Below are 27,707 nucleotides of genomic sequence, written 5' to 3' on the forward strand. Positions count from 1 at the left end.
TACAGCTAAGTATTAACGCCATGCTAGAGATGGGGAAGTTAAGGCTCACATGGGATGTTTGTGACAGGGACAGGAAACAGAGCCCAGATGCTCTGACAAGTAGGGCTGTGCTTTTGTCACCTGACCACCTTTTCCTCTCCAAATGCACTAATCAAACCCGGCTTGAAATCTGCATAACAGCCCAATGCCCAACCGCTAACTATTCTCCTTTCTTGTTTTAATCTGAATTGATGACCTTAGACTCTAAAATGCAGGAATGACCACATACAACGCTAATAGAAAAGAGTATGCCTTCAAAGTAAGGAAGAGAACATCATTTCTTCTCTTCAGCCCAACTATACTGCAGAATGAAAACACACAAGAGGCTAAAATTTCAGGAGCTTACATGTAATATTTAATTAGGAGCAGAGGTTTGCAAATGAATAGTCACAAGGATGACAAATGGCACACAGAATCTTTTACCATTAAACTACCAATTAAGATGTAGCAATACGTTTAGGTCACAACTAGAGCTAGGCAAAAAATGTTCAGTGAACAGTAAATTTGCCTTACCAAAAAATATTTTTTGGGGCACTGAAACTATTTGTGAATTTGAGTGAAATTCGGCAAATAGTTTCAACTGGAAAAAAAATGAACACAAACATTCTGAAAATGTGGTTTCAAACTGACCTTTCATTTCGAATTGTTTTCCTTGACCCAAACAATTTTTTGGCGGTGGGGGAGGGGGCCTTTTTGTTTTGACAGGAAAACTAAAAAAAAAAAAATCAGTTTTGTTTGAAATGAACCAATTTCCCCCCTGGATTTCCCATTTTCGCCATTGAACCGAAAAATCAACTGTTTGCTGAGCTCTAGTCACAGTCAGACTTGATGGTTAGAGGCCTATAAGAAAAGCTGAAGCTCTCAATCCAGTGACCAGTGGACAAATGACCTCCACCCAATTGGCACATTCACTTATGTCTCAGCAGAGGCCAAGCATTGAATGCACATAGAGATTTCACTATTCTTCTCACCAGGGCAGGATTTAGCACCTTGAAAGGGCAGTTTGGAGAAAATCATGCCGTGGGTGCCCATGATGTAGCTGTTTGGTGGAGAAAGAAAAGTCTTCAATCGCTAAGGCTACCAGTCTGGCACTCGTCATGAGCATTGCATTCACTGAGTACTTAAAATCGAGCCTAATAGAAAGGTCAGAGCTCTGGGAAGATTTTCGTTTCCTAAATCTTACTCCTCCAAAGTCCCACTGCAGCATTTTAGCCGGCAGTAGCAAATCCCCAGACAGCAATCAGTCACTATCTGCCAAATAGCTCTGTGAGGTAAGTGGTCAGTGGGGTGCACAGTACAGTTAGCTCTATCCCAAATCCTCTTATTTCGGATGGGAGGTGTGGAGATAAATAACTCTCAGTGCTCAGAAAATACTGCCCTCTAGGAGCATTAACCATCTCTAAGCCTCCTTACCAGCCTCGCCCTTCACAATCAGTTATTATTTATGTGATTATGGCCTGAAGGATTTTCCTTAACAGTAACACGAGGAACTATAGTTTGAACGTGAAGAACTATTACCACTAGAGTAACTCTGGTTTACTTTCCTCCCCAGTGTTTCATTTAAGATGTAGAAACTTGTCATCTGTACAGTTTAGCAGGAACAAATCAATGCAAGATCAAACCAAAGCGGACAGACAGTTACGTTAATAACAAAAATACTTGACACCTCTACTGCGGTTTTGAACAGAAAATCCCAAATCACTTTGCAATTTTATGCAAAATATGCTCATTTTATCAGTGGGGAAACTGAGGCACAGGGCAGATAGGAATCCTGCCCAACTTCACACAAGTCAGAGGCAGAGCTGAGAAAAGAACGTAGGTTTCTTCATTCTTGGTTTATATTATGGTAGGCCTGGGTGATCAAAGGACTACCTTGAACAATGTGGCAGACAAGAATGGTCTTTTGCGATAATAATACATGTAAAGTGGATTTGCTGGCAAATATCTAGGGGGAGGTGAATGCAAATCTGCCCCCCAAACACACTGTTCCTGGAATCTGAAGTTCAAGGCCCAAACTCTATAAAGTAAAGACTGAACTTATGTGGCAACACTGTTCATAAGTCTTTGGAGAGAAAGCAAAGTGTAGACACAGGCTTGTTTAGGCAGTCTCACTTACTGAGGATATCACAGTGTTGGCAGGGAACTGTGCAGCCTATAAAAATCCCTGATCAGGAGGGAGACAAGCAGGTCTCTGCGCAAGAGAGGTGATGACTGAGGAGCCAGGAGCCTAGAGTGAGTGCTTTTTGTGGTCCATGGATGTGAAGTACAGATACAGTTGACCTGAACTGTGATGCTCAGATGTGGCCATCCCATGTGTGTTTGAATCTGAGCCCCAAACCAACTTTACAAATGGATCCCTTTCTTTACAATGAAAACTGTGGCTCCAAACAGCCCTAGACTTGAGGGGGCTTGAAATCCACATCTGTATTGCACCACTTGAGCTTAACTCTTCTAAGAAGAAAGAATATGAAGCTTCATTTCTTTTACAGCAGGGGTTCTCAAACTGGGAGTCGGGACCCCTCAGGGGGTCACGAGGTTACTACATGGGGGGTCACAAGCTGTCAGCCTCCACCCCAAACCCCGCTTTGCCTCCAGCATTTATAATGGTGTTAAATATATAAAAAAGTGGTTTTACTGTATGGGGGGGGGGGTCGCACTCAGAGGCTTGCTGTGTGAAAGGCATCACCAATACAAAAGTCTGAGAACCCCTGTTTTACAGTACTTGAAAGTTCCTCCTACGCTACACAACCTAGGGAGCGGAGTTTTGCGACCACTAATCTTGGCCATCCTGCTGCTTCATGATATACCAGAACTTACTTAACAAAGGGGAAAAATATTCTCCTGCAAAGCCCCCAAACCTTAACAGTGGTTATAACTTTATATGGGTAGTTCCAAAATACTTTGTACCTGAAGTCAACGTATCTTAGATCGACTAAGATTGACTTACTTCGCATCCTTGCGGCACAAGATTGACGGCCGCCACTCCCCCGTTGACTCCGCTTCCGCCTCTCGCCCTGGTGGAGTTCTGGAGTTGACAGGGAGCACGTTTGGGGATCGATGTATCGCATCTAGATGCGATACACTGATTCCCAATTGATCGATCACTACCTGCCGGATAGACATGCCCTCAGAGTCGTGTATCTTCTCCAAACTGAGGGACATTAGAAAAATGGTAGTGCAAGCAGCTTAATGTGAGCTGAGGTTTCATCTCTGAGCATAAATATTTACTACATGTAGTGTAGACCATTGGTGATATGGGGAGAGATGATCCCCAGAAAATTCATAACAATTGCAATTTTCCTTCCCAATATTTTCTTTTGCTGATCATTCATTGGGTTTAAGTCATTTATTTGCATCCACACTGCCCAAATAAAAAAAAAAGATGGAAAGCCTGTTTCTCCTCTCCATATAATACTCCTGGTCACTTGGTGCTGACTCAACCCTTCTCCCAACTATTAAACTGAAACTGCATTACTAACAGCTACAAATATTAAATATTTGTGTAATGTTACTTCTCTATGTAAGTTATAGCTTTGGTTGTCACAGGTATGTTATACAAGCACAGATGGGACAGGAGGTGGTCCATGATGATATATTATATGGTCTATATGAAATAGTTTGAGAGCCTCTATTATATAGCATCACTTTCATCCTTATATATGTTTGATCAGTAATTTACAATAATAAAAAGAGAGATCGATGCAGGTTTGTATATGGTGGTGGCAAATTTGAGACGAAAGACATCCCTTTACAGGAGGCACAGTTCTTGTGAGGTATGATCAAAAGAAAATTTCCTTAAAGGAAAAAAATAATGTTTTTATTGCATGCTATAGCAAGGAAGTGGAACAATAACACTGAGGTGTAAACCATTAAATAGGGCAAGAAGAGTTATGGATTGTCTTGCACAATCAAACCTTGTATCATTATTACATGGTAGATCCTCATTTCCCTCTGATCTGAGAGGTTCTCATTTGTCACAGCAATTCACAGAGCCACAGGTAAGATGTATGAAAGTAAAGTACACAACCAGCCTGTTGCAGTCTTTTCCCTGCCATGTGAATGTTTCTGCTCTGATTCTTGATTGCCATTAAGTACCAGGTGAGCAAAACATCTTGCAGAGTAGAGCCATGGTAACTTAAAAGAGTTTCGCCTGCTTTCTGCATTCAGTATGCCCTTCTCCCCATGCTCATCCCATGATTTTGATCCTACTCATAATATGCTTTCAGTGCATCATATCACAGAGGGGATTCTCACTGGCTGGCCCATACTGGCAACCAGCTTAGGCAGACAGCTACCTCCAAATCTACGTCACACTGCTTGCCAACCTTACCATCCTTGGGAACAGTGAAAACAGATACCTATACCCATCCTTGTAGAGGCACAGAATCAATGTTGCAGGCACTAATTTCTCAGCCTGACACTTCTTAATTTGGCTCTCCCATGCCAGCACATTACAAAGCCATATATCTGTCTGGTATAATCATCTCTGTTCACACTGGTTTCTGTGTACTACACCATCCAGGAACTGTCCTGTGAAATTCAGTAGGGTTCTACAGAAGTTTAAGCCTTGTTAAAAACTTTTACGATTTAAAAGAGACATACTTGTTACAGCTTCTGAGGCATCCTCTAGAACAGGTGTCGGCAACCTTTCAGAAGTGGTGTGCCAAGTTCACTGTAATTTAAGGTTTCGCGTGCCAGTAATACATTTTAACATTTGTAGAAGGTCTCTCTCTATGTCTATATTATATAAATAAACTATTGTTGTATTTAAATAAATAAGGTTTTTAAAATATTTAAGATTCATTTAAAATAAAATTAAAATGCAGATCTTATCAATTTAGTGTGATCCTTGTCTGGGGTTCCAGCCACCAGCCCTGCTCAGCCCGCTGTCAGCCTGGGGTTCCATTCACTCAGCTGGCAGTGGGCTGAGCGGGCCAGTGGCGGGCTGAGCGGGGGGCTGAGTGGCTCAGTCCGCTGCCGGTTTGGGATTATGGCTGCTGGCCACTTGCCAGTCAGGGTCCCAGTTGCTGGCCCCGCTCAGCCTCCTGCCGGCCTGGATGAGTAGAACCCCAGGCTGGTAGTGGGCTGAGGGGGGCCGGCGGCTGGGATCCCGGCTGGTAGGAGCTGGCGGACGGAACCCCAGACCAGCAGCGGGCTGAGCGGCTCAGCCTGCTGCCGGTCTGGGGTCCCGGCCACCGGCCCCGCTCAGCCCGCTGCCAGCTGAGTGAATGGAACCCCAGACCAGCAGCAGGCTGAGTGGGGCTGGGGGATGGAACCCCAGACAAGGATCCCAGGCCCTGCTCAGCATGCTGCCGGCCTGGGGTTCTGTCCGCCAGCTCCTGCCAGCCGGGATCCCGGCCACCAGCCCCCTCAGCCCGCTACCAGACTGGGGTTCTGCTCACGCAGGCCGGCAGGAGGCTGAGCGGGGTCGGCAGTTGGAACCCCAGACTGGCACCAGGCTGAGTGCTGCCGGCACCTACTGAGTGCTGCCGGCACCCAAGACTGGCAGCGGACTGAGCCACTCAGCCCACCGCCGGCCCCGCTCAGCCTGCCGCTGGCTGAGTGAATAGAACCCCAGGCCGGCAGCGAGCTCAGCGGCTCAGCCCGCTGCCACTCTGGGGTTCCGGCTGCCGGCTCCTGCCAGCCGGGGTCTCAGCTGCCGGCCTGCTCAGCCTGCTGCCAGCCTGGAGTTCCCCACGCGTGCCGTAGGTTGCCGACCCCTGCTCTAGAAAATTATACCCATACTCTAGAGTTCTATCGGTTTCTATAGGCCACAGGGGAATAAATGGAGAAATGTTTTCCTCCATTCTGCACAGGCTGCTACCATTTTGTGTTCCAACAGACAAATACACTGTAGGCTGTCCCATGGAGACCTTTCTTGCTCATTCTTGTCCCCATAATATTAAAGCAAGGACATTCATACTGAAAGTATAGGGTTACTCTTTGCATATGAAAAAGCTTACCATTCACCTGCATCACCTAGATGTAAAGGGAAATGATGCCTCACCAATCTACTAGAATTCTTTGAGGGGGTCAAAAAGCATGTGGACAAGGGGGGTCCAGTGGATATAGTGTACTTAGATTTTCAGACAGCCTTTGACAAGGTCCCTCACCAACGGCTCTTAAGCAAAGTAAGCTAACCTGGGATAAGAGGGAAGGTCATCTCATGGATTGGTAACTGGTCAAAATATAGAAAACGAAGGATAGCAATAAATGGTCAGTTTTCAGAATGGAGAGAAGTAAATAGTGGTGTCCCTCAGGGGTCTAGACTAGGGCCTGTCATAGGTGTGGGAAGTAGGGGTCCCAACTGCCGGCCCCAGCTACTGACCACAGATGCAAGGTCTCGCATCATGGCTGCTGGCCCTGTGCTTGGGGGTCCTGGCTGTCAGTCCTGCTCCTGGCCACACACGTGGGGTCCTGGCTGCTGGCTCCACTCCTGCCTGCACACATGGCGTCCCACATCCTGGCTGCCAGCCCCATGCCCACCCCGCTCCTGGACATGCATGCAGGGTCCCGACTACCAGCCCTGCTCCCAGCTGCGTATGTGGGGCCCGGCTGCCGGCTCCACTCCCGGCCGCGCACACAGGGTCCCAGCTGCCAGCCCTGCATGTAAGGCTCTGCTATTGGTCCCATGCCTGTCCCCAGCCGTGGCGCCAGCCTTGACTTATTATCCCTGTCCTTGTCCCCCCTTCTGGAGACATGGTCCTGCTTCCAGCCTCAGCTCGGCGGGAGGGGGAGGGGGCAATGGTAGGGGGTGCATGAGGTAAAATGTTTGGGGAGAGTTTTGCTGGTTTTCATCATCCCTGCTATAAAAGTGTTCTAGCACCACTGGGACCAGTCCTATTCAATATATTCGTCAATGATCTGGAAAAAGGAATAAACAGTGAGGTGGCAAAATTTGCAGATGATACAAAACTACTCAAGATAGTTAAGTCCCAGGCAGACTGCAAAGAGCTACAAAAGGATCTTTCAAAACTGGATGATTGGGCAACAAAATGGCAGATGAAATTCAGTGTTGATAAATGCAAAGTTATGCACACTGGGAAACATAATCCCAACTATACATATAAAATGATAAGGTCTAAATTGGCTGTTACTACTCAAAAAAGAGATCTTGGAGTCATTGTGGATAGTTCTCTGAAAACATCCACTCAATGTGCAGTGGCAGTCAAAGTTAACAGAATGTTGGGAATCATTAAGATAAGATAATAAGACAGAAAATATTATATTGCCTCTATATAAATCCATGGTATGCCCACATCTTGAATACTGCATGCAAATGTGGTCTCCCCATCTCAAAAAAGATATATTGGAATTGGAAAAGGTTCAGAAAAGAGCAACAAAAATGATGAGGGGTATGGAATGGCTGCCGTATGAGGAGAGATTAATAAGATTGAGACTTTGCAGCTGGGAAAAGAGATGACTAAGGGGGATATTTTAAAGTTCTATAAAATCATGACTGGTATGGAGAAAGTAAATAAGGAAGTGTTATTTATTCCTTCTCATAACACAAGAACTAGGGGTCACCCAAATGGTTTAAAACAAACAAAAGGAAGTATTTCTTCACACAATGCAGAGTCAACCTGTGGAACTCTTTGCCAGAGAATGTAGTGAATGACAAGACTATAACAGAGTTCAAAAAAGAACTAGATAAATTCATGGAGGATAGGTCCATCAACTGCTATTAGCCAGAATGGACAGGGATGGTGTCCCCAGCCTCTGTTTGCCAGAAGCTGGGAATGGGCAACAGGGGATGGATCACTTGGTGATTACCTGTTCTGCTCATTCCCTCTGGGGCACCTGGCATTGGCCACTGTCGGAAGACAGGATACTGGGCAAGATGGACCTCTGGTCTGACCCAGTGTGGCCGTTCTTATGTGTCAGTTGGTACAGGATGTGTTGCACAGAAGTACTAGTACACTGAAGCTAATTGTGTGAAAATATTTATGGTGTATTGAATCAAGTGAAAGCCATCTGCTCATTAAAAATCCTGCTGTCATCGACAGCATCCTAATAAGCTGTAACCCAGATTTATTGAACAAGTATTACTTACAGCACTCGAAGAGACTTGAGTCCATTAAATGCATGGGTTGGAATACACCGGAGTCTGTTGTAGCTCAGGATCCTAGGAGAATCAGAAAATGCAGTTGCAGTGTTATATGTTTCTTTGCTTATTTTGCTACTAATTTACTTAAGAAGCACTATGGAAAGCCAACAGTTTACATAACAAGAGAGATACTCATTGTTTAATGCAACTGGTTTTTTTGTACTGAACAACAATTAAAACTGATGCCGGAACCACTGATTACTTACAGTGTTGATAGCTGAGTCATGTTGATGAAGGTGTAATTAGCCAATATGCTGATGCTGTTGTTGCTCAAGTCACTAAAGAAATACACACAGCAGATACATCATTTATACAAATGACTTTAAAAACAAGTCATTTTTAAATATTAAAGCAGACTCAAGCAGCAAAGTAAGCAATTTCAAAGCTAACCATTATCAATTGCCATCATCTCTTATAATCAGCCTTGGAAGAATCCTACAGCAAGGCACATCAGACTATTTCTCTATGAGTCTCTCAAGCATCTTCTAGAGCATATTTTCAGTGCATCGCAACATAGGAGTGGATGTAAAAAATTTCTGGGCAGAAACTGGACAGGTGAGACATTCATAAGTGCACAACAAGTTTATCACATGGATCTGCAATTTGTCACATTGATATCATCTCCACGGGTAACGTGTACGTATTTTGTATACACATACACATGCAACTACTGCAGAGTACTAGGGTGAACAGAGTCTGATTGTTGGGATCTATTTTGAACCTACAGTTACGACAACTCCACTTCTTATACATCAAAAAAAAGAAAAGGCTTTGTTAGATGCCTTCATTTTTTCAGTGCTATAATATCATAAGCAATGGTTTAACCATAAGAAATTGATGTCTGCCTTTCAAGCCTACCAGTGTTGTACAGGTAAATATGCCACACCCAACTACAGTCACATAGTACATAATAGTTTTACGAACACTTAAAGGAAACAATGGCTGGCAGAAAATGAGTGCCAAACAACAATTCCCCATATTCCACTCAAGACACGTGCAGGAAAGAATCATCTAATTTTGCTGGCGTTAAAACCATGCATTTCTTACATCAGTGTCAGGTGTCTGAAGGTCGACAGCTCCTTTGGCACAGCTGTTAAATGGTTTCCTTCCAGATATCTGAAAAAGAGTCACATTTTGATGATTAGGCACACACATGAACATGAACTTTGGCCAGGTCAAGCTGTGTCCCTTGTATTTTTTGGGAAATGCAGGATCTATTAGAACTTTAAAAGTAGTAACTAGGGGTGGAATCTTTGAATCATCACAGCTTTGAAACTATACTAACACGCCACTAGAATTTATTTGCTTTGCAAATCCATAGTTTCCAGTCCAAAGCATCACAGTAGCTTGTTGGTGGTTTGCTCAGAAATTTGAAGTGAGTATAGCAAGGACCTTTGACCTGCAACTCAAATAAAAGCTCATTTAGCTCTTCTTAGAAGACTCTTATAGAAGGAGAAAAAAATAATCACACACGGTGTGCCCTTGGTATAAGGTTATATTTAATTAAAGTTTTTACAAGCAATTCCGAATGTTAATTGACCCCATTAGAACAATTTCTGCCCTCTGACTGCAAACAGCTTGTACAGACAGTGTTTAAATAAACCCTTGTCTGGTATGTTGCATTACTTGATATGTGTACATCAGAACCTCACTCATTCCAATAGGGCCAACCCAAACATCTGATTATTTTAGGAAAGTTTCATTGCAGTATCTCCTATCTGAGACTTCTTTTTTATTATTATTATTTTTACAATCTATAGTAATACAGGGGAAGAAAAACACAAATCATGGTTGATTGTTTAACTCCCATTTGTACACACACCCCCCTCCAAAATCTCTCCTACATTCAGCACGTATACTTAATACAATAGACTGTATTTCCAGGTTAGGTATGCACTGCAGCGCCATTGAAAAAATGTATTTTTTTTTAAAGACAAAACTAATGTTGTTCACAGGAATTCACTCTGCAGAGCAAGAAATCTCCTTTAACACAGGAGGAATTTTAACACAGGAGGAGTATATATCAATATAAATATTATCGGTTTAACACCAAATACATGACAACACGTTTTTAGCCCTGGAAGGTTCTACTTATACCCGAGAACATGGTCAATTTTGGGCATGTAATTTTCCTTAACGTTCATGTATGCAGAAATCCCCACATGTCAAGATGTGAAGACTACTCCCTAAGATTAAGTACTAAATGCACCAATCATTGAACAGGAGCAACATGTATACACACTATACATGCTGGACTATAATGTTCTCTTCCAAAGTTATGACCACTTACTCCATAAATACATTTCATTATTTAATGAAATATATAAAGATTGTAATAGCTCTGGGGCAATTGCAAGTGTCCTCATACCAGAGACACTCAAATCATCACTTAATTTCGATCTGGAAAAAAATCATTATAACACTGCTAAAATTTTGCCAGGATGTCCTCATTTAACAATGCTGGTTACGAATCTCCATTGCAAAGCATCAGAAATTACATATTCAATTATGTGGTTCACCTTTGCACACATGGATGTGATATATAGGTGCTTATCCACCCACACTTGTGCAAATTCAATTTGCACAAAAACAAGCAGTAGCATATATGCAGCTGGGTGGAAAAGAATAGATCCTTTATGTCAATTTGTGACTTCCCATAAAAGCTCTCAATTTTAAATACATTCCTATTTAATATTATCAGGTCAAGGTATGCTTGGTACAGTCAAAGTATTATAAAGCAAAGAAAATGCAAGAGGGATTAATTATGGAAGTATTACAAAATAGAGATATTAGGAATGGTGGTTAAGGATTTGAAAGTGCTTCAAATACCAGATGGCAACAGTATATAGTCTCACTTCAAGTGGGAAACAGTACATTTCATTTCATGTTGTTAACTGGGCTGTCAAGATCTATGCAGGGTCCTCTCACTCTAGTGTTGGACCCTGGGTATCCATATTTAAGATCTGGAGGGCTTGCTCCTGCACTCCTTACTCAAATAGCCCTCACTGAGATGAAGAATGTAGAATCAGGCCCTTGAAAGCCAAAACTGCTCTTTTAAACTAACTCCGTGGAAGTGGAGCAGGAAAATGGCTCTACATCCTAAAGGTATTTCAGGCAGAAAGTGTAACATGGCTTCCCATGTCTACACCTTCTTACTGCGGAGACTCCAGTATGGGAGACCCATGGCAAGTGGGAATGGTTCAGATAAGTAGATGCCTTTCGTATTTGTAAGAAAAACTACCATGAGTGTAAGACATAATTAAAAAAAGAACACTGAGCCAGATCATAGCCCGTACACCTACAAAGAGGTGATGGACATTCTGCACTGAAGGGGGGGGGCTTTGCTGCTTCTCTAGCACCCTCTTCTTGCACCCCAGGAAGCCGTGGAGGGTGCTCCAAGGTCATGGGGCTGCAAGGAGGTTGTGATAGGGCAGATTGGGGTGGGGTACATGCATTGTCCTCATTTTGGCTCTGGAGAAATTAGTCAAAAATAATATAGCTCTAGTTCTTTCAGCTTTCATCCCAATGTTTTGGGGACAGCTGTGGCCAGTGGGAGGCAATAGTAGAGAAGTTCCAATGGAAATGTACTTCCAGTAGGGTGACCAGATGTCCTGATTTTATAGAGACAGTCCGGATATTTGGGGCTTTGTCTTATATAGGTGCCAATTACCCCCCACCCCCATCCTGATTTTTCATCCTTGCTATCTGGTTACCCTAACTTCCAGTGGGGAAAGGCCAGTACAGAACTGTAGGACTTAACTTGACTTTGGCCTATGTGACTCCACAGGCATCTGCCAGTTTTCCGTGCAACTCCAGTGGCCTTTTCTACAGGGGAAACAAATCCTGCTTCCTCATATACGAGGGGTGGGGGAGAGAAAGGCTCTGCTTCAGTCAATGCATGCAAAGATTTCATCCCTCTGAGGCCCCTTTTTGGTGGATTTCTCCATAGATAAACCTAGGTTATTGCAATCAATATGATGTCCTTCAAAGGGTTATCAAGTATCACCAGGGAGTATGTACACCCACACACAGTAGAGTATATAACACAATGATCTTAGAATCTGTGCCACACACAATTTTTATTTTCTTTGGTAACAAACCTATCTGGTCTGCATTTATAACAGTAAACAACAATAATTACAGAGACTAACATGTTATAAAAGATTCTGTCTCCATGTAGGCTGCTACAATGCCAAAGAATTTTGTGCAAGCTATTTGGTCTAAAAGACTCTTGCTGCAAGTTGAGTTTTTATCTGCATTATTTAAAAGTAAATAGGCGTATACAGAAAAGCTACTGCCATTTATTACAGAATATATTATTGATATCAACTCGTGTTTTATTTTCTCTCTTCTGTTTCAGACTAATGCCCTCCCTCATTTTCTGTTGTCTCAGCTTTGCCTTCTAAACTAAACAAACCCCGGGGAGAATTTCTCATATGATATTAGATGCTGGAGCCTAATAATAAATTGAAAAAATCCTCAGCTATCAAAATGAATAGAATACAGTGATGAAACCTTCAGAATACATTTTTGGAGATTTTCCAATTTATTTTGACATGAAATAGATGTCAATTTAAACAGCCTTTTTTTTTTTTTTTTTGCTAAAAATGGTCCTTCCCCCCTTTTTTCTTGGTATCTGGTGGGTGTTTAGCAATTGAACACTGAAAGGTGTCTGTTGTACTCTAATTCTTCAGTAGTCTGACTGAGACAGAGACAAACCTCTGGAGCTGGACTGCTACAGCATATCTTCTTTGCAGAGCATATTCAGCTACAATATTCTCAACAACTTCCCAGTTGTCTTAGGGTATGAGCACAAAGGGTAATATTTATACCAATGGAACACTTTGTGAACAGAACACAACAGCTTCCTAATAATTTTACTCTGAAAAATTAATGATTATATCATTATCATGCACAGCAATTATTAGGGGTGCACAAAGCTTTCCTATTTAACTTTCTGCCATATTATACAAATGATGGTGACAAATTCTAGAAAAAGAATTTTCAAAGCCCATTTAAGTTGAGTTAATTTGAAACAACCACAGCTTTTCAGAATATAATGGGAGACATGTTAATTTGAGTTGCTGCATTTGAAAAAGCACCACCATTTACACAGGACCAAACTTGATTGGATTCCACATCATACTTTGTGGTGGAACTTTATTCTCATGACATTTACACAGAACTAATCTAATATAGTAGCTAATGCTCCAATTCAGAGTAATACACTTAAACCTAAGTCTAAATATTTCAGTGAATTCAGCATACATTGAACAATAATGTCTTTCCTTAGTGGCTATCCCCCATTTAAGCGAAGAACCTGTTTCTAGGTAAAGCTGCCTGCCTTGTAGCTTGGATGGTAAAAGCTTTTGGAGACAGAGGACATCATAGTGTCGCATTTATAGAAAAACTTACAACCAAAATAATACAGAGGAGAGATTTTGTTTTCATTTCTTTCTTAGCCAATGAAGCAAAAGACACAATGAATTCATTCACTTGACCTTTAGTAGGCAAAGAAACTATGGTATGAACCAAAAAAATGTACTTTTAAATTTATCTCCCAGATTAATTTAGCTACAGATTAGGTTAATAGATTCCAAGGCCAGAAGGGACCACTGTGATAATCTAGTCTGAGCTTCTGTGTAGCCCAGGCCATAGAACTTCCCCAAAATAATTCCTAGAGCAGCTCCTTCAGAAAACCATCCAACCTTGATTTAAAAATTGCCAGGGATGGAGAATCCAACATGGTAAATTGTTCCAGTGATTAATTACTCACTGTTAAAAATTTGCATTTTGAATTTGTCTGGTTTCAACTTCTAGACACTGGTAATACTTTTCTCTGTTAGACTGAAGAGACCATTATTAAATATTTGTTCCCCAGGTAGATTCTTATAGACTGTGATCAAGTCACCCCTTAGCCTTCTCTTTGTTAAACTAAATAGATTGAACTCCCTGAGTCTAACATTAAAAGGCAGGCTTTCTAATCCTTTGATCATTCTCAAAGCTCTTCTCTGAGTCATCTCCAATTTTCAACTTGAGTGTACATCAGCTGCCTTAATGTAGGAGAACTGTCTGGAGACCAAAATAATATATTTCGATTCCTAATGCTTTTAGATGCTGTAGCTCTATAGTTTTAGATTTAAATATTTGGGCCCAATTCATCCCCACTTTAATTTCAGCATCACACCATTGATGGAGCTGGTCCAATAGGTACACTTAAAATTCCTATTAAGTTTTATCCATCATTCTGATAATAAATTAATATCTGCCACATCTCTGATGCAAAATAAAAAGGAAAGTGCAATCAGATATAAGCCACCTGAAAAGGTTTTTCCAACCCTGCAGTTCCTAATACAGATCTGTCAAGTAAGGATTTAAGCCCAGATCCTCAAAAGGTATTTAGGTTCCTAACTCCCACTGAGTTCAATAGGAGTTAGGCACTTTAATGCCTTTGAAGATCTTGGTCTTAGGAACTCTAAGAAGGTGTCAATTTACCTTCATTTTGTGAGTACTTATTTTATAAAATGTATGGATAGTTAAGCATTTGTACAGCAACTTCATCCTGTAATCTCAAAGAGCATTACAAACAGGTTAGGCATTTAGTTAAGCATTTGTACAGCAACTTCATCCTGTAATCTCAAAGAGCATTACAAACAGGTTAGGGCATATTGAATTAGCTGCTGTACACACGTATTGTAAGAGAAATTTATCCCCTGGAATCTTACAAACTATATAAACAAAATCTACTCTCAGACAAAGGGATAGGGGAGAAGTGTTGCTATTTTACAGAGGGGAAATTGAGGCACAGAGAGTAAAGGACTGGCCCCAGGCCACACAGGAACTCTACATGGCAGAGCCAGGAGCCATCCTCTCAAAAATTACATACGGAAATTTCAATCTTCTTTCCCAGGAGAAAGGACAAGCCCAGAATTACACAGCAAATGAGAGAGAACAAGGAGGGACTAAACTATTGATTTCCAGACCTGTGCTCTAACCACTACAACATACACTACCTCACAATGACTTTACCAAAGTAGATGAAATGGCTCAGGATTTTGGTAGTGCGATATAGATACTTGCCCCTTCAGGTTGCTCTTGTGAATCGAGGTGGGTCAGTAACAAAGTTGTTATTATCAAATGTGTATTACAGACTCAGAAAAAGGAGATCCAAGTTCTCATAAATAACTCCCCACCACGGAGCAATAAAAGTTGCTCAGCTCCTTTCTGGTAATCTTAGCGAGATCAAAGCCTGAATGCCTCTTCCCCTAAGGATGGCCCTTCTCTCGCTCATGGTTGTGGCACATGGGCATGCCTTGAAGTGCTGCTGCATGCACTCTGCTTGCTTTGAAAATAGAGAGGGCACCTCAGACTCCAGGAATTCCCTCCAGCACCTTTCACAGGCACTAACTTTACATAAAAAAATAAAAAGAAAAATGATGCATTTAAAATGACAGTTGCTCCTTTTCTAACTTGTCAATTTTTTATATCAGTGAACACTTGAATTTGAGGTGATACCACTATCACAGGGTGCCAAAGCGGCATGTAATGCTTTGAATCTCTTGTAATTTTTTGTATAATAGAATGCCTGCTTGGCCATAAAGGCAAGTCCACAGGAGCATTCTGTGCTAAGAGAGGAAGGCAAAAGGAAAATACAGTTCTCAGACAGTAACTAAAGAGGCATAAGGGAAGGACAGGAAAAACTATTGTAATTTGGGGATTAAAAAAAAAACATTTAAGATAAAAATTAGGAGTTGCTTGGCAATGCTACATCTAAGTTCTAAAATTAAGTTAGGGTCAAAATATTTTTGATGGGCTGTTCAGAACGTTGTTTGAAATCAAGGCAACTTTCTTTTACCAAAAAAGTTAGTCTGGTAGAAAGTGAGGGAGTGAAGTATGAAATGTATCAGGAAATTTCAGATTTCAATGACTTGAAGAGGTCTGGGGTTTCAGTTCACTTCACCAAGAAGACAGGGGCATTTGCAAAATTTGGATTCAGATCTAGGTTTAGGCTTGAATTTTGAACTCTCTGAAGTATGAGCAGGGTTTTATCTTGGGCTCATCTCTACAAAAATTGCTATTTAAAAATGACATGCAGAAAATATGGTTTTGTTTAAAAGACAGTAATGAGGGCTCCAAAGCTAATTTTTTCTATCATGCTCTGTTAGTGTTGAAATCAGCTTTCTGAAGACTGTAAGACCTTAATACCCACTCAAAAGGCCATTTTACAACTATTGATCTATTTCCTTTTTTTAAATTGTCAGATTTGAAATACTGATTTAAATTCTCTATTTTGGCTATAGCTAAAAATACCCTTTTACAGAATAATTCAAACTCTCTCAGTTTGAAAGAGCTTCCCATTTACAGTATATTAAGCAGACTGCAAAATCTTTCCTGACTGAAGCAGCCCCAAGGCCAAGTCTGCCTAAGCTTTCAGCTAAATTGTTTCTCTCCTTTTATTAAAAAAGAAAATTAACTTAACTGCGTGTTAACTGTTAGTGCACAAATAGTGCTGATTGCCAGGAAAGGACAGACATTTGCATCCACAAACAGATATTTCTATCAGATATTCCACTACAGGCTTATCACATTGATTAGCAGAAATGAGGCAGATGGTAATATAGAAGCACTGGGAAATGGCACACAGCATGCTAGTAAGTCTATATTCATCTCAGCTGACTCCTTAGAGTAAATTTGCTTGTATCTACTTGATTGCAACAGGTTGAATGTACAGTACTCAAAAGTAATGTTAATGCTGAATGCACAGTACTATACTGAAAACTGCTGCTGCTACTTACTCTAGGCCACTATTACAAATTGGGTGTTATCCCAGTCTCACTGGTTAAAGTAGAGCAAAACAGGATGGAAAGCTCACCCATTTTGGTGATGGTCACTGTAGGCCTTGATGTACAGCAGGCATGGGGGAGAACATTGCTTAACTTGTGGTGACAGGTAACAGCACAAGACGGTGGGGACAGGAGGAGGAAAAATGTTTTCTAAGAGTTCATCTCTCCAAAAGGGCTCATAGTCAGCCAAGCAAAAGTGGAGTTTGTGTGTGTGCATAGAGCACGTGGAGCTGTGTCAGGATTTATAACTTGAGCTCCATACTCCTGTTCCTGTCATGTTTATATGACTGACCAGGACAGAGAATGGACACTATTAAAAAATAAATCAAACTGGAAAGTCTGGGCAGGATGCAATGGGCCAGTCCTTGAAAAACTGAAATATCCAATGGAATGTCCACCATGGTAGATGAAGACACTTCAAAAAAATTCTTAGCAAAATTATGTATTCGTGTTTTCCCCGAACAGTAGCATTTCCATTGGAGTATGATAGTGATGGGCTACCTGCTGTCATTTATTAGGATCAGCTGCATTTCCAACTTGTGTCCAGAATGCCTAAAGGATAGGTACAATTGATGTGGCAAGACAACCTTCACAGTATCTAGATGACCCTTGTCAGTCAGGGAGAGGCTGAGTGACAGAGCATGAGAGAGGGGGCTTATGGGTGCTGCTGAAAGAGACCAGGTGATGATCAGAGAGAGAGAACTGAGCAACAGAGAGGTCAGAGAGAGCAGTGCTGGATGAAGACTAAGTCAATTGAATGGCCCTTTTAGCAAGTGAGAATTGAACCAGATCTGCAGGTAGAATAGAGAGGTGAGGGTGAGGAAATGTACAGCTAAGGGGTTGGATGGGTCATCAACATGGAAGCTGAAGTTGCCAAAGAAGAGAATGGGAGATTGTGAGGAAAGGAAGAGAGAGTGAGAGACAGGAATACATTAAACATTTTGTATATATGCATAGCAATACAAATAAAAAAAGGCACTAAAAGAGTTGATGTACACCTAGGTTTTCATACACCCCTATCACTGTTCTATCGAAGTGCTTAGGGTCACCATAGTATTATGAGTCCAGAGACAGCATGATTGATGTATATTTAATCTAAAACTAGACTATGTTCATTATAATAACATAAGTAACTCCAATGTTTTCTCCTCAATGCAAAACCTTGCTATTTCCCATAGACCTAATAACAGCAGCTGGATACTGTCAGGCCTTTATTAGATACAGCCAGGCCTTTATTAGAGATTACTGCTCCTTTTAAAAAAAGAAATAAAACTCAAGTACTGGGGTAATATATGGAAAGCATGCTTGGGAAAGTTGCTTCAGACAAAAAAAACTTTTCTATGGCATTGATGTGGAGGGAAGTTAGGCTGTATACTAGATCAGTATGCTATTCTTTTACTTCCGACAGCAAGACTAGAAATCTGAGCAAACTCAAAGGACAACTCTTCCCTTCAGAACCATGCACAGAGCAAAGGAAGCAGGTAGGTGTCATTTGGCAGCATGGCTCCAAATGTCAAGGAAAGAATGGGCTTTCAGGTATTGTCTTCCATTTCATACCTCCCCGCAAATCTGTCCATCTGCTGTATGGCCGTAGGCCCAATCTGTGATCCCATAATAGTCCTACCATCCCTTTGAGGGCAGACCTTTCACTCCTTCCCCAGTTAATCATTTGTCCAAAACGTGGAGTTGGTAAGACTTGTGGTGTTGCACATGTCTCATGGGAACTTCTGAAGATTTGACCCTACCTGTATAATTCCAGATTTCTGCACATCACAGAACCAGGCCATTTACTGGGACTTGATATGACTGGCAATCTCTACATTTAGAGACACTGGAATAGCAGGATGGAAGTGTGTTGGCAAAGCAGTATGGGGAAAACCTGTGCAGCACCTGTCTGCACTACGCCTAGCTTTGGATAGTTCTATTAACCCCTGATTTTGAGACTTCAATTAACGTACAAATTACAAAGTAAACCTTCTAGAATGTATTTCATATGTAAAAAAGGATAAAAGCAATAAAGTTAAGAGTAATTGCTTCACTGTGGGGACTTGATGCAAGTTGCCCTGCCTTAAAGTTGACATCAAGGGCACTGAGACACAGTTTCTATGTTCAACATGCTTATGAGTCTCTATAGTCAATCCAGAATGGAAACCCAGGAGGAAAATTGGAGAGGCAGAGCCTAGGTTTCCAGCCTGCCATCACTGTAATAACACTAGAGCTGATGCTCTACTTAGGCTTTTCCGCTGAAGTAGGATATGATGAAATTCTACCCACTGCAGAATGAAATTCTCTGTCCCCTTGTAAGAGGTATATTCATTTCAGCACTTTGTTATTTAGTACCTGTTGCACTTAGAAATTTCCTGTTGTAGAGGTATTTTGGAGTTTTATATGCAACACTAATTTACTGGCTTGGTAAGCTGTATGGCCATGTTCTTTTATTAAAATGTGATGTATAAAGTATGTTACATTTTAATAAAAAGCATTTCAGCTGACAGCTTGTTGCCATTCTAACATGGAAAATGGGAGTTTATAAATGCAGACTCCACAGCATTCATCAAAATTCCACTAAAATATTCCCCTTCATTACTTGGAACACCACATCAGACCCCTCCCAGAGAAAGAGCCATGAATCATCAGGAAAATAAATGCTAGATCCTTGCCCCAGCCATCACCAAGGGCTCTGTCCACAGTGACACAACTACTATTCTAATGCATGTTGTGAGGGGCAGGATACAGCCACCCAACATGAGGGGAGCCATTGCTCTTCAGGGCTCACAGCAAACCAGCGTGCAGTATGTCTGAGAATGGAGGCAGGCTGGGGGAGGAACTGGTCATTTCTCCCTTGTGGGAAGTCAGCACCTGCTGAAATGGTAGGCAAGTAATCAGTCTTTTGGGGAGTGCTGGAGTATGAGTGGCTGCAGTGATAGCCATGGAGAGGCCACTGCCACTCTGGCTGGGGAGGTCAAGGATTCCCTTCTCATACAGACCATTGTGGATCTTTTGTATATATAGACTAGCTACTCAAAAGCCATGCAGTTTGAAGATTTGATGTTGAACCTGTCACAGGAATGGTTACTTAAATAATTGGCACCACTTGCCAAAGAATAATTGCTCACTAGTAGTATAGAGCATAGAATAATAGAATATTAGGGTTGGAAGAGACCTCAGGAGGTCATCTAGTCCAAATTCCCCTGCTCAAAGCAGGACCAGCACCAACTAAATCATCTCAGACAGGGCTTTGTCAAGCCGGGCCTTAAAAACCTCTAAGGATGGAGATTCCACCACCTCCCTAGGTAACCCATTCCAGTGCTTCACCACCCTCCTTGTGAAATAGTTTTTCCTAATATCCAAACTAGACCACCCCACACTGCAACTTGAGACTATTGCTCCTTCTTCTGTCATCTGCCACCACCGAGAACAGCCTAGCGCCATCCTCTTTGGAACCCCCCTTCAGGTAGTTGAAGTCTGCTATCAAATCCCCCCTCGCTCTTCTCTTCTGCAGGCTAAATAACCCCAGTTCCCTCAGCCTCTCCTAATAAGTCATGTGCCCCAGGCCCCTAATAATTTTCGTTGTCCTCCGCTGGACTCTCTCCAATTTGTCCACATCCCTTCTGTAGTGGGGGGACCAAAGCTGGACACAGTACTCCAGGTTTGGCCTCACCAGTACCGAACAGAGGGGAACAATCTCCAACAACAATCTTGATCAGCTGGCAATGCTCCTACTAATACAGCCCAACAGGTAACAAGGGCACACTGCTGACTCATATCCAGCTTCTTGTCCCAGGTCCTTTTCTACAGAACTACTGCTTAGCCAGTCGGTCCCCAGCCTGTAGCAGAGCATGGGATTCTTCCTTTCTAAGTGCAGGACTCTGCACTTGTCCTTGTACCTCATCAGATTTCTTTTGGCCCAATCTTCCAATTTGTCTAGGTCACTCTGGACCCTATCCTTACCCTCCAGTGTATCTACCTCTCCCCCCAGCTTAGTGTCATCTGCGAACTTGTTGAGGGTGCAATTAATCCCATCATCCAGATCATTAATAGCATCTTCAAGGACTCAGAATGTATTGTGTGATGTGTTGAATATAGACCGGCGAATGGCTCTGATACATCCTTATGTCACATAGCAATGCTTTGGTGAGAAGTAAAAATATCACCTTCAAGGGTTAACTCTAAAATCTAGTTTTCCTGCAAGTTACTGAAATCTGCTGGAGAGTATCCTGGGTTCCAGTTCTTTCTTCCAAATCTACCATCTTGCTATAGAAACAGAGACTGGAAGACATTTGTTTCATAGTCCTATTAAACCTGCTGGGGTGCTCCTGTTTCTGCCAGAGCAGGTAATGAATACATGGTGGTTTAAAGCAGTAGTTGATGCTATTAGAGAAACACAGACAGTTTAGAAATGTCTGAGCTATGGAAGTCAAAACTAAGGCCTGGTCTACACTGGGGGAGGGGGGGGGGCGTCGAACTAAGGTACGCGACTTCAGCTACGCGAATAGCGTAGCTGAAGTCGAACTACCTTAGTTCGAACTTCTTACCTGTCCAGACACCGCGGGATCGAAGTCCACGGCTCCCCCGTCGACTCCGCCACCGCCGTTCGCGGTGGTGGAGTTCCACAGTCGACGGGAGCGCGTTCGGAGTTCGAATTATCGCGTCTAGATTAGACGCAATAGTTCGAACTCCGAGAAGTCGAACGCTACGCGTTGACCCGGCAGGTAAGTATAGACCTACCCTTAGTAGTTTAAAAAATCTGTTAAACTTTAACTGTCCTCAATATATAGCAGGGACATGGTGGGAGGCACAGAAGAATCTATGATTGCTAATAGAAAATTAAAATCTTCAGGTAGCTTTTACCCCTGAAATGCAGTTTTAAAAAGCTTTTAAATCTAAAACTTTTGGAACTCTGACAGATAACTAGGTCCTAGATGACACGAGGCTTTTTAGAACATAACCAACATCTGGACCTGGGCCTGGAAGCAAAGAGGAAACTTGTGAGCTTGATTATATTCTTTTCATTTCAGACCTGTTATGCTTTGAATCAAAAGATCACACACCTTTTGCTTCAGGAATTGATGTCAAGATAAATTTGCCTGGCTTTGTTTTTAGTGACAAGCTGGAAGCTCAGCTCAGGTTGGCTGAAAGAATCAGCAAGTGGCAAAATCAGCTGAGACTGATTCAGGGTTTTACTTCCAAAAGAAGCAATATTGAAAGCACACACAAAGAGGTATGGTTTGGAGCTAGTTTCATTACTAAGTTTTTGGATTTAAAATGCAAAGCCAAACTAGAAGGTTGCAAATTCAAGTAGATTAGACTGTTCAGTTCCATGCAGCTGTACTTGTAATATCACAGACTGCTACTTTCATTTGGAAAGAACGACTAAAGGATATAGCAAACTGCAGGAATCTGTGATATTGCTGTTACAATAGGAATGAAGTTAATTCATGTCGCTGGTGTATAGCATATAAAATATTATTACACTCATCATAACAATCCTGACCATAAAAACATCAGTGTTGCACAGTTATATGGAACTGAAGTAATACCTGTAATTCCCCATTGACTACAAATCATGCCCGAGGGAAGTTCTGGAGCTCCAGCATGATGAGGGCAGAATCTAGTCTGCAGTAGCTTTACTACTGGTGATGACACATTAGAAGGATAAGAATGGACTTGACTTTCAGATGAAACCATATTATTACACCATGAACTGAACAAATTTGACCAGAAATCACTTTCACTCCTCCAATTAGAGTCAGTTTTCAGAGCAGAATTATACTTCATTCAGCAAGAATTTCCTTTAATAACTAAAAACCAATCTTGAGCATTTTAGGTAGTAATTGGTTTTCCCAGTAGTGTGTGCATCTATGCAAAACACCCAGGAGCTATATTTTACACCAGACATGACACCACACACACTCCCTATGGATTTCTCTACTCTGGAACACTCACAAAAGTTAAGATTAACTTCACAGCTTTACTTGAATAATGTGCATAATTAGAAGTGTATTAAACCCATGTGTGGACATTCTCTTTCTGAAGTAAAGTGGCCATAGTTTGCTGTTGCTTAATCCTCCCAAAAAGACATCCATGGAAGGTGTCACATAGTGTTTGAGAAAAAAACTCTACACAAATACAGCATGTGCAGCAGCAGCGCAAAATTCCCTCCACTGAACAGGAGGGGCTAACCCGAAGAGTGAAACTGTAACGCCTGTTATATTCCTGGTCTCTTTTGTGTCTACCAATAATAGTGCTAATTAGCATAAATCAGATATGGTTCAGTAGGAAATGGACTGACTAACTTCATATACTCTCATCATATGGTAATCAATTTCTTTCATATATAAACAGTCATTAGCTGCTAACAACGTCCAGTAACTACTCAGCTGGGCTAGATTTCATTGTGTGACCTAAAGGTGAAAAGCTCTATATTCCTACTACCAACCCTTCAAGCCATTCAGTTCCTCTAGTATTATGTTTTCTTTCCATGGAAAGAACCAAAAAAAAAAAAAGTACATTCATAGCAAATGAAGAAAGCTAGAATGGCTCCCTCAGCTCATGCACATTCACTTTACAATTTAATCTAATTACCTCTGTTATTTTAGACATTTCATGAGAAGAGAAAAGAAAAGAATCCACTGTTTGTTTTCCCTGCTGTTTCTTTTGAAAAATGCCATGCAGTAGGATTATTAGTCCACAGGTGCGTATGTAGGGAATATATTTCCCATAGCTCTTTCAAACTGTCTATTGTGAACTCAAGCTGCTAAAAATGCACTATATATTATACAGTATTGATTTATTCATTTGTTCCCCACATATAGAATGAATAGAAACAAATACATGGCTTGCGTACAATTTAAAATGACATCTCCTCTCTATGCAGAGTAACATAGGCAGTTACAGCCTACTCGGGCACAAGAAAAAGGCCACAATAATCAAAAAATATACGGAAAATATCAAAGTACAATGATTCATTCACTGAAGTCAAGGGCAAACTTCCATGGACCTCAACTGGCACAGTACCTAGTGCCTTTTCTTGTGAAAGGAGTAACATAAAATGTAACTTACAGCTCAGTCACATCCTTGGGAATGCCTTTGGGCAGGATGCGCAGCCCTTTGTTACTGCAACGCACTACTGAGTCCACGCAAGTACATTGATCAGGACAACGAGGAGAGAGCAGACAGCTGCTTTCATCATTACCTGCAGAGAGAGAGCGAGAGAGAGAACACATGAGAGGATCCTGATATTTGGGAAGGAAATCAACCATGCAGGCCAGGAGGGCTCGCTTCAGAGGTAATTGCTCACATCTAATACAAAACAGGGACACCCATAAGTCTACAACAGTTGGGTTGTCAATTGGCCCCTAATATTTAGTGTCTCCCCAACATCACATACTGGATCACTGGTATCAGGGTGCAAAACTGTTCTGAAAAATGCTGGCTACTGTTTTAAAAGGAAAAGGAAACAAAGTTTTATAAAAAAGTTAGCCAGCATTTTGAAATTCTACAAATCTTCATCCATTAAATAGCCTCTCCCTGTCACCCCAACACACACACCCCGTGTTTGCTGAAACAGAAAACTTTACCAGACTATCAGCCTTAATTTTATCTTGACATAAGATTACAAGGACTCTTTTAAAAAAAATAACTATCTAAGCTTTATGTCCTCATGATGTAAATCTTTCAATGTTAAGCGCTGACTTTTAATGTTGGCATGGCACTTCGTTTATCACTTTAATTGAAAAGCCTCATTGTTGACAAGAATAACTAGGCAAAAAACAAACCGAGCTATCCTCTCAGAATTGCTGGCAATGCATCTGTGCATGCAAAAAAATATTTAATACTCCTAAAGTGGATTCAAACATCCATAAACAACAGATTAAATCTCATAATTGAAGAACAACAGGGTTTGCATGGAAGAAACCAAGTCTTTGAAGTTAAGAACATTAAAGCATGGATTTTCCCCAAAAACAACATGCTTCACAAAACATTAGGAAAATACAAACTGTAGTATCAAGATGCATATGAAAGGAAACATTTAGTGAAACATATTCTAGATGATCATGATAGGAAGTATATAGATGTTTATGAATGTAAACAGACTGAATGTACTGAACATTGAAATAGTAAAGTTAAACCATATGACCATGTTTCCATTAGATATTTTCATTTCTTTAAGATGGATACAAAGACTAATTGAGGCAGAGATGATTTTCCTTCCTTCATGAGTCTGCCAGGTGTATGCTTGTGCCTTCAGGTTTAAACAAGACTGGAAGCCCTGCTAGAGGTCTGAAAAGTAATGCTAGCAACTTTCACTCATGAGTGTGCATGTCTGAAAAGGGATTGTTTGCAATAAAAATGACGGCGGGAAAAAGAAGAAAGGGGAATGAGAAAATAATCCCATCATTACAAAACAACCTATGCCATCAAGATAACTAAAGAGCCACACGATCTTTTACTGTAACTCCTGGTCTGCCCTGCTCACTTCCCCCTATTGTTTACTAGACTCACTCATTACTTGCTGATCCTGCAAATGCTTAAGCCCAAGAGCAACTTTATGCACTTGAGTAGTCCCACTGAACCCAAAGGAGGTGAATGTGCATTAGGTTACTCCACTTTCATTCTGCACTACTGCCCCCAGATCTTGCTTCACGGGGAGGTAGAGGCTGATGTACACAGGGAGCACAAACCGCCTCAGATTCTGTCCCCACACAGAGCAGAACTGAAGCATTTCTGCAAAGTCCCTTGGATCACAGACCGTAGTTTTGTTCTGTGTTCGTACAGCACCTAGCATGACGGGGGCCTGTTTCATGTCCAAGACTCCTAGCAGTTACAATGATAGAAACAATAACAACAGCAGCAACACCTGGGGTCCTCCGTAGCAGAGAAGGAAGGGTCAGAGTTTGCCCCTAAATGGCCACAGCCATTCATTACACTTCACTGAATCTTTCTGACTGATTTCTAAATCTCTAATATTCCTATATTCCCATTATATTTCTGCTGAAACATCATCGCCCCAAGATCTAGTAGGTTCTCCAAGTAAGCCCCATTCCCACTGTCCTCAGAGGTTAAAGGAATGAGAGGAAAAGTCAGTAACTGCACTGGAATTATTCTCAAGGAAGATTGCTTTGTTAGTCAAACTCCCTGGCAAGCGGCTGAATGCACTTGGATTCAAGGGTGAAAAAAAGGTGTCCAGATAAACCAGTCTCAGCTGATTGCACAGGGAAGAACTCATACTTTTATTCTATCTAGGCTTGGAGGGAGGGGGCCCAGAACATGGGAATCACTAAGGTACCATCGCCAATAAAAACACAATTCCCAGATGATATTGAACAATGACATTTGATTAGAGACAGTTCTCTCCCTCATGACTACAATAGAACTTCAGGGTTATGAATACCAGAGTTATGAACTGACCAGTCAACCCCACACCTCATTTGGAACCAAAAGTATGTAATCAGGCAGCAGCAGAAACATTTTAAAAAAGCAAATACAGTACAGTACTATGTTAAATATAAACTACTAAAATAATAAAGGGAAAGCAGCATTTTTCTTCTGCATAGTAAAGTTTCAAAGCTGTATTAAATGTCAATGTTCAGTTGTAAACTTTTGAAAGAACCACCAAAATGTTTTGTTCAGAGTTACAAACAGCTCAGAGTTATGAACAACCTCCATTCTCATAACTCTGAGGTTCTACTGTAAATTTAATTCAGCTCTTTTCATCATGATATCGTGGTGCTGATTAGGTAGAAAAACCAGCAGAGATACCAATCTGGTAGTGAAATACCAAGTCCCATCCAGTTTCCTTACCATCACAGGTGAAGTCCTGTATGGCCACATCTTGAATCGGAATCTCCTTTAAGAAAGAGGGTTTCTGGCAACGTGGATTTCCGCTAACAATTCTCCTTTTTCTCAGCCATTTCCCCAGCCATGCCAGGTGGCAATTACAATTAAAGGGATTAGACAGCAAATTACTGAAAGAGAATCAAAACAAAAACACGTTGAACATGGTCAGCTACTACAGACATTAAGTGACTAGCAAAAACCCATATATTCAGAGCTCAAGGATTGCACTCAAGGCTCTGTCCCTTATTCTCAGTGAGAGCCTGGCCAATTCACTTAGGCTTGTTCTACACAGAAATTTTGTACCAGTATAACTGTCTGTAAGGGGTGTGTGTTTTATACTGATACAGTTCTAGTGAGGATGCGGTTATATCGGTATTACATTGATATAACTTATTCCCTTTCCCTTAAGGAAATAAACTATATTGGTATAAGCACATTTATACTGGCATAACTGTGGCCACACTGGAGAAAAAGGGCATGTACCACTTTACCACAGCCTTTGTGTATAGATAAGCCCTTGATGTGAGTGAGTTTACTCATCTAGAAAAGGCTGTGATAGTTAACTGCCTCACAGCTATTGTGAGATACACACCATATCTTGTAACTGCTTCTGAAATATCTTTCAAATGCAGTCCAACTGTTGTAGCACGGCATGCGGCTATGCTAGCATTGTAACAATTCATGATAAGAGAGCATTGGATGGGCTGCCTAAGAGGGGTAAATGTATATCACAGTTTGGGCTAACAGTTTTTAGAAAAAGAATCCCTATGTACTCCAAATATCAACAATCATGCTGTCAAGCAAGATTCCTGAGGAACTGTGGGTAACAGCTGTCTTTTTAAACACATCTGTATCTCTAATACCATTGCTGAAGTCAC

At 41.4% G+C, this 27,707-nt stretch overlaps 1 protein-coding gene across 7 annotated transcripts in view; it reads right to left on the reverse strand.

Annotated features, from left to right (window-relative positions):
* The window catches only part of SLIT3 (slit guidance ligand 3), a 781,907-nt gene that overhangs the window by 123,956 nt on the left and 630,244 nt on the right, over nt 1–27,707 (reverse strand). For all 7 annotated transcript variants that reach the window (XM_039485327.1, XM_039485326.1, XM_039485332.1 and 4 more), the window contains 5 exons: nt 26,794–26,957; nt 24,052–24,184; nt 9,194–9,262; nt 8,353–8,424; nt 8,093–8,164 (listed from right to left, as the gene is read on the reverse strand). In XM_039485327.1, the coding sequence (XP_039341261.1) occupies nt 8,093–8,164; nt 8,353–8,424; nt 9,194–9,262; nt 24,052–24,184; nt 26,794–26,957 (510 nt within the window). The remainder of the gene's footprint in view (nt 1–8,092; nt 8,165–8,352; nt 8,425–9,193; nt 9,263–24,051; nt 24,185–26,793; nt 26,958–27,707) is intronic.

Source organism: Mauremys reevesii, linkage group 8 (assembly GCF_016161935.1).
Source record: "Mauremys reevesii isolate NIE-2019 linkage group 8, ASM1616193v1, whole genome shotgun sequence".
NCBI classification, from domain to species: Eukaryota; Metazoa; Chordata; order Testudines; family Geoemydidae; genus Mauremys; species Mauremys reevesii.